This window comes from Triticum dicoccoides, chromosome 3A, assembly GCF_002162155.2.
Source record: "Triticum dicoccoides isolate Atlit2015 ecotype Zavitan chromosome 3A, WEW_v2.0, whole genome shotgun sequence".
Taxonomy (NCBI): domain Eukaryota; kingdom Viridiplantae; phylum Streptophyta; class Magnoliopsida; order Poales; family Poaceae; genus Triticum; species Triticum dicoccoides.
The window spans coordinates 496,882,535-496,893,169 of NC_041384.1; the positions used below are offsets into that span (position 1 = coordinate 496,882,535).

The 10,635-nt window shown below is 43.3% G+C and overlaps 1 protein-coding gene across 6 annotated transcripts; it reads left to right on the forward strand.

Annotated features, from left to right (window-relative positions):
- Positions 1-5,600: 5,600 nt before the first annotated feature.
- LOC119268775 lies at positions 5,601-9,900 on the forward strand. Of its 6 annotated transcripts, none has more exons than XR_005133299.1 (5): positions 5,601-6,200; positions 6,285-6,342; positions 6,601-6,677; positions 7,509-8,974; positions 9,623-9,900. XR_005133299.1 is itself a non-coding variant. In XM_037550480.1 (4 exons), exons 1-4 carry the CDS (start codon positions 5,959-5,961, stop codon positions 7,562-7,564), a joined length of 399 nt encoding a protein of 132 aa, XP_037406377.1. In that variant the 5' UTR covers positions 5,601-5,958; the 3' UTR covers positions 7,565-9,900. The 6 variants fall into 6 exon arrangements, 1 of the variants encoding a protein (XP_037406377.1); XR_005133301.1 differs by having other exon boundaries at positions 7,509-7,616; positions 7,727-9,900; XR_005133296.1 differs by having other exon boundaries at positions 6,285-6,308; positions 7,509-7,616.
- Positions 9,901-10,635: the final 735 nt, after the last annotated feature.

Genomic DNA, 10,635 nt, shown 5'->3' on the forward strand with positions numbered 1-10,635 from the left:
TGATCTCAACGTGGATTTCACATTTCATGGTATTCCTAGTAAGTTTTTCATTGCAAATTCAAATTTAAAAGATGAACGGTATGGTGATGATAAAACTTTGTATGTATCAAGTATATGACCACACACACACACACACATGCGCGCGCGCGAACACAACAACAATCCAATAAGTATAGTGCATCTTTTTTCCAAACCATGTATGTATGACACAAATTCAAAAGTACTCCTTCTGTTCCTAAATATATTCTTTTAGAGATTTCAACAAGTGACTACATACGGAGCAAAATGAGTGAATCTACACTCTAAAATATGTCTATATACATTAGCAAAATGTAAGACATGCATGGTCCTCAATTCAATATTTTGAATGGACAGGAAACTGAAACATGAATATTAAGTCTAATACTACAGTACATGCAAATGTTGTGTTTAGGCGGAGCTATGTAGATTGTCGGGGGTTAACCCCTCGAGCCTAGATAAAATTATGAAGCTCTGTTTAGAATTGTTTAGATTATATTTGTCCCCACCCTCTCAAACACCGATTGGTTGTGCAACCCCCTCCTCCCCGGGAAAATATCATGTGCCCCCACACCTTAGATGCTATTTGTTGATACGAGTTGCTTGGAGCTTGTTCATTTGAGATATATCAGCTCACATGATGTCTTGATATTTTTACAGGAAACCTTAATGAGTTTGAGAATTACACACAATTTGTACAAAAACTACTTAGATGCCCTTGGATCCCATATTCAACGACCTCAAAGCTCGTATCACCGTAGCATCTAAGATGAAGGAGGACATCATATTCTCCTGTATGTAAGAATATCATGTGCTACCACACCTTAGATGCTTTGGTGATACAAGCTCTTCGGAGCCGTTGGATTTGTGACCCAACAACTCCTCGGTTGTTCAAATGTTTTTTTGCAGAAAAGCCCCTAAAGAGTTCGACCACTGCTTACAAGCACAAAGACTGCTCAGATGTCATTGGATCTCAAATCAAACAACCTCGAAGCTCGTATCACCGTACCATCCAAGCTGCGAGAGCACCTGTTGTTTTCTCACACGGGAGAATATGAGGTGCTCCCGCACCGTAGATTCTATGGTGATACAAGTTCACGGAGATCTAACGGCTCACAGTAGGAGGTTTGAATTTTTTGTGCAATATACGCCTGAGAAAGTTTGGGAATTGCGCAGAAAGTACAAGTACTACGCATGTGGCATCTGATCACAGATCATACGACCTAGATGCTCGTATCATCATAGCGGCTAATTAAGCTACGGGGAGCACCTAATATGAGCAACGGGGAGCCGTTGGATCCAAGATGCAGCGGCACACACGAGGCCTGAATTTTTTATTTGCAAAAAAACTTGGAGAGTTTGGAAATTGCGCAGCGAACATATAAATCACTCTAGGCTACCCGCCTCCCTCGGGCGTTTGCGCTTGGAAGTGATTTTGTGCCGCTCGATCAATTTACTGTGGCTGTTTTTACCTTGGTGTCAATTGGTCAACCGTCCACTATTTTTTACCCACGCGTTGATAAATTAATTGACTGACTGCTGGGTCTGCGCATGTGTGGGGCTGGTGTGCAGTGGGCGTGGTGCGCGCTCGTGGCGTCGCTAATTGGCATGGCTTACCTTGGTCCTAGGTGGCCAGCCAAGTTAATCAGCCGATAATTTGTAAAAATGCAATAAACCCCCTCCAGCCCATAATATAAGATGTTAATTCATCCAATATGTCAGTATATCAGATGTTATAAGATATTATATAATGGGACGAAGGGAGTGTTGTACTACATCATTGTGCAATTGCTGTTTAGCTTCTAATATTAACTTGGTGCTTTTAGGTACATATGTCATTGATAAAGTCCGCGCTTTGACCCTTTCTGCGTATGGGGCAATGAGATATTGATGAACCAGCATCAAGTGAGAAAGGTGATAAAGATTGTTAGTAAAATGGGTCATAAGATGACAATTAAACTATTTTTTTACACTTTATCTAAGACAACAGCGAACTGCAGGATGATAAGTAAGAACACTGCAGTCTTCTTTTTACTGTCCATAATAAGTTGTGTTAGATGACATGTCTAAATCTTTTTTTTTTTGCAGTGATTCCCAAAGTAGTTTACTCAAGGGGCGATTGGCGTGGTGATGCATTCTGACCGGGCGAGGGCGACGTGGGGTGGGTACTCTGGTTCTTTGGTGGATTCCAGCTGATTTACTCGCCCGTGGTCTACCCTGGTTCTTCGGTGGTCCTGATTGCCACTTGGTCCCGCGGTGCAGTGACTGGGGTGATCGGGGTGCTTGGTGTGTTCTCTCCTGCCACCAAATAAGACCAGGGTGGGGGTGAGTTTTCCGTACATAGCTTGTTCACTGGGTCGTGATCTACCCAGCTGCGTTGGTGGCCCCGTAGAGGAATGGGCCCGTTTGCAGTGGCTTGGGTGTGGGTAGGAGGTGAGTTTGCTCCTTTGCCTTTCAGGTAAAGGGCCGCACTTGTCAGGTCAGGGATGCAACTGTTGGGTAAAAGGACGTCTCGTTGACAGATGGCGGTTTCCCAGCGGCTACATCTAACCCCTTGTGATATCCTCACTGCGGCTGGTCCCTACATATTCGGGTCCCCACCCATCGGTAGAAGAGGTAGCTGTGGGTGGGTTCCTTTAAAACTTACAGCGTCGGAACTATGCTTGTCAGCCCTGCATGGTCTTCCTCCGCTTACGTTCAATGTACGCGGCTCCTCCGTTCCCAGCTCCTTCTACTCAGTCCTCGCCGCCTCCCCATCACTGCGCTTCGCCTCCCCACTCCGCCGGCAGAGCGTGAGAAAGAAGGGCGAGGACAAGATGACAATCAAGTCATCTGTACGGTGCGCTGGCGGGGAGCTGTCTGTCAGCGGTGCTGTCCGTCCGGCCGGACACGGTCTCGGCGGCGTCCACGGCGGCGAGGGGCCCATGGACGCCGTCTTTCTCAGTGACGATTTCACCCAGCCGGCCTCCGTCGCGTCGTCCCCCTCGGTGCTATGAGGTTCGTCCACTCGCCTGCGTGATGTGACATCGGAGGAAGAAGATGTGGTTTTGATCTGATTCGATTTGGACCCCGATATCTCCCGACCGTTCGGTCTGGGAGAGCCCCAGACCGAACGAGTCGTTCGTTACGGGGGAGCCGATCGACCGAACATATCTGTTCGGGACGAGAAGAGGCCAGCCCGAACACCATCACTCTAGGCCCTTTTTTGCGTTGAATAAAAAAGAAAACAAAGCCCAGTTTACCCCCAAAACTATTTTGACAAAGAAAGCCCACTTTTTGCTGTGAATAATAGAGGTCAGATTTGCCATACTCTAAAAATATTGAAATGGTCCAAAATAATTTTGTCGTGAAAGATAGAAAATAACGAATAAGATACTACTAAATAATCACTATGGATTGAAGCCAAAAAAATTGCCATGATCTTTATAAGCAAAATTTTCCATGGTTTAAAAAAGATCTTTTTATGCAAATGGCAAAAAGAAAACAGTTCATGGCAATTTTGCATCTCTACCATGATGGCAAGAAATGTACATTAAAAATTTGTATGCTATTTTTACTGTATAATTGAAGAGACAAAAAATATAGATTAAAAATTGCCATCATGTGGAGCAGAAAGAAAAAAACGCACAAATCTTTTGTTTAGTAGTAATTGCCATGTTTTATAAAGTAAACGTACCATAGTCAATAGAAGCAAAAATTACCATGAACGGTGGAAAAAGGCAAAATTTGCTGTGGATGTAAAGTAGTTTTGCCATGGAAAACTAGATGTCAAACTTGTCATCTCCATGGGAGTAGACGTGTCATGAGTGACAAAAAAGTAAATTTGTCATGTATGTCACATAAAAAATGTCATGGCAATAAAAAGCTAATTTTTCCATGTTAATAAAGTTAAATTAGAAATGGAAAAATAGAAAGTAAAACTTGCCATGGCAATAAAAGCTAAATATTGCCATGGGGATTTAGGTGAAAAATCCCATGTTAATAAGGGTCAATTTGCCATCGACAAATAAAAAAGTAAAACTTGCCATGGCAATAAAAGTTAAATATTGCCATGGGGATTTAGGTAAAATTGCCATGTTAATAAAGGTCAATTTGCCATAGACAAATTAAAAAATTGCCATGGAATAAAATTTAAATATTGCCATGTGGATTTAGGTAAAATTACCATGTTAATAAAAAGGTAAATTAGACATGGCAAAATAAATAGTAAAACTTGCCATGGCAATAAAATGTTAAAATTGCCATGGGGGTGTAGGTAAATTCGCCATGTTAATGAAGGTGAAATAATTACTAAACCTTGCCATGGCAATATTTGCCATTTTTTGTTTTTGACAATTTAAATAATTACCGCGACAATTTAAATAATCAAAAGTTGCCATGGCAAGAAAGCAATGAATACCATGATCCGAGAACTAAAATTTCTATCATTCGGTAACTATATTAGTCATCTTCCAGGAAGCAAATTTGCTATGATGCGTAAACTAAATTTGCCATCATCAATTCAACTAGTTCTTTTTTATGTTTACATCGCGAGAAGTATAAGATTAGTTGCCATGGTAGAAAATAGTAAAAATGCGCCATGATCCACCATCGAAAGTTGCCATGGCAAGAAAGCAATGATTTTTCCATGATCCGAGAACTAAATTTGCCATGATTCAATAACTGTATCTGCCATCTTCTAGAATTTTTTTACACTGAGACAGCAAATTTAAGATAAATTGTATAGTACAATACATGTTTAGTCCTGAATCCTTCTCTCTAAACGAAAAGCAAGATTTGATTACTCCATATCCCTTTTCAGTTTAATTATCTCTGATGTTGTTCAACGAAGATGACCAGAAACTCTAAAAATCCCTTTCATCACTACAGAAATTCAGCGCACATAGCCGATCAAATATAGCTGCAAATCATTTATTTTCTTCTCAAAACTCATTCCGTCCTGGAAGACTAGTATGCATATCTGTTTTGTTCGGATCACACAAAAGCAAATTATTTTCAGTCAGTAGAATGGTAACGAAAATACACAGAAAAAGTTGTTCTACGGAATCAATAGCTCCCAGAATCGCTTGTTCTATTACCGAGCAAAGCAAAATGGCCTAGTTCACCTATGCCGGCCGATTCACTTGGTGATGTATGCAGCGCTAGAACAAAAAAAATCTTAGAAATGGAAGAATTCTGGGGCTGGGCATTACGGAGCAAAGCACTGACTAGGAGAACGGCGCTAATCTCCAAGCACCCCAGCGGGAGCAGGGCAGCTCGCGTTGGTGACCACGTCGGGGAGCGCAAGTGCCTGGGGTGGTCGTCATCCCCGCGGCAGTCGTCGAAGTGTAGCCCCACGCCAGGGAGCAGCAGATGCGTGGACATGGTCGTCGCCGTCGCGAGCGCCGTCGACGCAGCCCCGTGTCAGGTGGAGCGGCAGAAACCTGGAGGTGGTTGTCGTCGACGCGCAACCTCCCTACCGCGGCTACGGCCTCCCCGGCGGCTAAATCCGGCAACGAGAAGACGACCCCCGCCACGGTCTCAAGGCCTTGGCGCCGGCCTCCGGTGGATCCCACAGCCGCCGCTTCATCTGGATGCGCGTGGGAAGCCGAAGACCCCGCCAGCCGTCGCCGGGGTGGTGGGGAGGCGCGTCGCCGGGGCAGGTGCCGGGCACGGGAGCTCCATGGAGGGGAAGTGGTGTGGTGGCTTGCTCGTGAGTGGGTGGGTCGTGGAGACCGGGAGAGGAGAGGAGTAGTGCGGCCGTGGAGAGACAAAACGTTCGCGGCGACCTCCTGCTTTTCCGAACGATAAGAAATCAATGACGTGGCTGGTCAGACCTACTTTAAGATTCGTGATTCGATCCAATGGTCCATGGGACGTTCGGCCCCAAATCCTAAAATACAGGCGTTCGGGAGTTATTGATTCCGTTCGTGAGGTGCGGTTTATCTGGCTCTAGGTGTCATGGATGACACACAGTATGGGGGACCAAGGCGGCGACGTACCGCACGACACGCAGCTCCTGCTGGTGGAGTCCAAGGCCGGGTTCAGGCCTGCGACGAGGTCGTGTTCCTCACGCTGCGTTCTGGGCCAGCCTCAAGGGCGGCGGCGCTGGCGGCGACGAGCTTCAGCTCTGCATCTAGAGCGGCGACATCGACACGCGCGCCAGTTCAGTTCAGTGTTAATCTCGGTCACCGATGGTTGAGGTTTGTTCTTCTTCCATCCTCTTCCTTCCTTTCCATCGTCAAATTCTTCTTTCGTCCTGCTCCTTAGATTTCTATCCTCTGCAGGTGTTGTGTTGTTTCTCGCTCTAGGTAGGCCCTCGTCGATCTTGCCTTTAGCATTGAGGTGGGAAAAATTAGCATCACGTTTTCTTGATTCCCTACTGTTTGATGAAATGCTTGTGCCCTGATGGATTATGTTTTCTTTTGTATTTCTTCTCCTCCCTGCTGCTTGCATGCTTTGCATTTCTTTGTTTCTCCTACTTGCTCGGTTCATGTTGTTGATTGTCTCCGCATGTACTTACGGCGTTCTTCTCAGTCTAGATCTGTGTATCAGAGGTGTTCTTATATGGTGTGCTCTTTATTGGTTTATTGGTTGTGACAGCTGCAGGGCTGGCGGCGGCATTTGGGGTTGGAGATGGCATGAGATGCAGAGCTCCTTGCGCCACTCTCTTTACAAAGGTGATGTTTGCTCCCATTCGTGGCTTGGTTTGCTAAATTAGTTGTTAACTAGCAATTCTTACAGATATGTGCTTTCATTAAGAAGAAAAAGCTACCATGCTAGATTAGTTGATCCAGGGCTGAAGTTGTATACCAAAATAATGCTGAGAGGTGCTTTGTCAGAAGTACCTTGAGCCTTTTTATTTTCATATTCTCTTTTGCGCACTCATTTAATGCCACTTGCAATCTCAAGTAGAAAATATCATAAAGAGCTTGATGACCTCTGTCATTATCAGTCATATTATATTAAAGGGTGTTTAGGTGATCAATTAGTAAATAATCAATTGTGAGTGCTTAATATAGTATAGTGTGTCATAGAAATTGCCAAAATGTTCAGAATTGGGATATCAAGGCTTAAGCTAAGGCACGCTAGCCACTTTGAACATTGAGACTCAAATGAGCAGGTCCCATAAATAATAAACATACCTCATATACCGGTTGTCAGTAAACCAACCACTAAGATGGGCAGGCTCCACAATTGAACTTCTGGTAATCTTCAACATCTATCTCTTGGTTGTGTGTATAGTGTATATGTCTCTTATGCTTTTGCTACTAATTATGATTTCCTTCATTTGCTCATTTGGCTTACAATAATATAAGCGCCGGTTCTTTTCATTGTGGAAGTTATTATTCTATTCAGATTGGTCCTATCGGTGCTTGATAATGTACGATTAACTGTGCCGATATCTCTAACCTACTACCACTCTGCAGAGTGTAGTCTTAGGTATTGCCTGTACTAATGCAATTTTATCTAAAGTGCTCAATGAGGTCTTTGTATTCTTCGATTTACAGACTATACAAAAGGATCAGCAAAGGAGGACTCAAGTTTGCAACCACCACAGAGATAAGGCTATGGAACATTAGTGCGTGGCTGTTCTGTGCAATTTTTCTCGCATCAAGGTATGCCTCCGTCTCACTGGGCCAGGGCTCGACTTGCCTACCACATATTTGTTTTGTTTGCTGCAGTGTTGTAAGATTGGAGTGTGTTGAGTATGCAATCTTGATTCCAGGAAAAAAAGATTATGCAGTCTATCGCACATGTTTGGTTTGGAGGGGGCCTGTAGATGATGGTTATGATTTTGTTTCCGTTCGGTGATTTATTCAAATGATTCAGAGTAAATCCGAAGCCATTTGTTGCCTCTTGAATTTCTGGTTCTACCTCATGCAAAAAATCTCTCATGGTTCTACTTCTACCTTATGTAGAAAAGCAAATATTATATGTTGATGAGCTTGTTGCTGTTTGGTACTGACCATATTAGTTCCCTAGGCTTGTAAAACAAAAAACTTCATTTCTACCCTATGATTACGTGTCAAAGATGTTTTGTAGATTGCAAGTTTGATTTCTTTTTCTTCAACATGGTTGATTTAGTTTCTCACCTTGCTGAAAAATTCAGGTTGGAATGTTGCCGGTCCAGCCTATGCAGATAATGTATCTGTTATAATGTGATCATGACAGAAAGTTATTTATTTGTTATATACCTGCAGCTCACTTTGTTCACTTCCACAGCACCATTTCATTTTTTGACAGTGGGTTAGACAAGTGTGGTTTTCAGGTGTAGTTGCCTATTAGTTTTTTTTTAGTTTTCCTGTCTCGGTTTCTTCCAGCCTATAAGTTATACTTAGTTTGATTACTGCATCTACAGTTTATTTCTGCTTCTACTTCTATTTCTACTATATTTCTGTATTTACATTTGAATTTCTGTACCTACTTTATTTGTGCTTCTACTTTTTTCTGCACCTACAGTTTCAGTGCTTTATCTGCTCGTGGAGCTATGGCTGTTGCATTGGGCTAAGATTTGATTGCTTGCAGTATGTCAAGGTGTAGGTGCAGACTCATTGTTGATATTGAATACTGGAGTAAGAATGATGATCAATGCTCTAATGAACTTGCATGATGTAGCATTACTATTAGGATATAGCGTTAGGCACATACTTTTTTTGACAGTGGGTAGACAAGTATGCTTTCAGGTGTACTTGCCTATTGTTTTTTTTGTTTTCCTGTGTCGATTTCTCTTTTACTGTAAAGCAAAGGCTGACTGTTAGTATTTGTCGAGTCGAGAGTTTTTTTACTTGGAAGATCACAACATTGCCAATAGAAGAATGAGTTTTATAGCAAATCAGGTTCAGACTTCTATCTAATTTCTTGGTTACATCACCATGATGCTTGGAATATAATTAAGACTTTGGGCCCACTGAACATTAGAAGCTGCATGGAGGATGAGATCATCTATGCCAGTGATGGGAAGCGCACTGTGATTGTGAGTATCTGTATAGATCACATTAATCTACCATGCTCACTATCCAGTTACGCCACGCGCAAATACCATTGGCAGTGTATTTCAACTATGTGTAATTGGTCGGCTATATCACAGCAGTGTACCAGTGTCTTGTGTTGGTGCTTGTCCAATCAAACATAGTTATGTAACTGACATCATTTTGTCTTGTCTACCCATGTCTTTTGTCTAGGCTGTAACACTAGCTGCATACTACCTATCTTTTTTAACCTGGCCATGTAAGACACTTTGTTTTTATCCATGTTCAGTGCTGCTATATAGAATCGATGTTTTATTTCCTCTTGCATTCTGAAAGATTGCCTTGGTTCGTACTGTTTAAGAGTGATATATAAGATGAGGGTTATTCAGTAGAATTTATATGCTTGGGAAAGGTTTTGATAGAAATCAGTGGATGGTAACCATGTCGTAGTGTGATGTAAATGCCATTTGAATCTTGATGGTGGTAACCTGCTATCTTTTCCTCTTTATTGCTGACATTTTGGTCTCTCAGAATATTTTAATGTCATTTGAATCCAGATAATTTTGTTACTCATGCATAGAGCATTTGCATCTGAAAGGTGGCATGCGTGATTGCAACCAATCTTACATGTGTTTGTATTGTTGTTTGAGCAGGAGCTTTTCATCTAAGGAACTGCAATGGCCAAATCTCTTGTGACCGATGACCCAACGGAGCCTTTTTTTGGGCGTGAACTGGTCACCTTATGGTTCTAACTGGGATGCATGCTTTGTTGCATGCTTAAAACACTATTATTGTATCTGGCATCATATCCACATTAGCTTACTCCCTCTTCTGAACATTGTATTTTTTCCATATGAAAACCGATTTAAGTTATTCTACTATCTGTAATACAATTCACATTGCATTGACATCTACATCTCCTACTTACTCACTACTAACACTAGAAGAACACCCGTGCGTTGCAACGGGCCTACATTAACTTTAAAAGTTCAATATTAATATTCTCATATATATCAAGTGACATTGGCGACCTTTTTTACCATCAATTCCTCACACACACTCTCTGCCTCCCTCTTCCTCACTCTCTCCCCCTCTCCCTCTCTCTCTCTAACACACACATATATCCATCTTATTGGGTACGGGACCATAATTCATCTATTTCACACACACATGCTAGTACATAACAATATGCATTATGTGTATTATATTTGCCACCACAACTGAGGGAATTAATTTCATGTAAATCGGCCAGCCACAGCTCCAAGAATACGCGGAGGAGGTGGCCCGGGTCGGCGTCGGTGCCGTCCGGCACGGGCCACGGGCCCGCTTCCAAGCGCGTCTGCGCGTCGGCCACCCATGCCGTGTCCTTCAAGTGCCACTTCCACCGCACCAACTCCCAGGGTCACGGCCATGGCCAGGGCCAGGGAAGCTGCCCTTCTTTGCCCCCTTCACCGGCCGCGGCCAACGCGGTGCCGCGGCACCCGGCCTCGCCGTCCTCGTCCTCCAGCACCGTCGCGACCCAGTGACGCAGCCCAAGCATCGGCCTCGAGAATCAAGAACGCTCGACAACGTAGAGGGAAGGAAAGGTCATGTACATGTCATAAGAAAGAGAGTTTATTTACCGCTCCCTCGATGTATTGTTTCCTTTGTTTGGAGATTGATTACC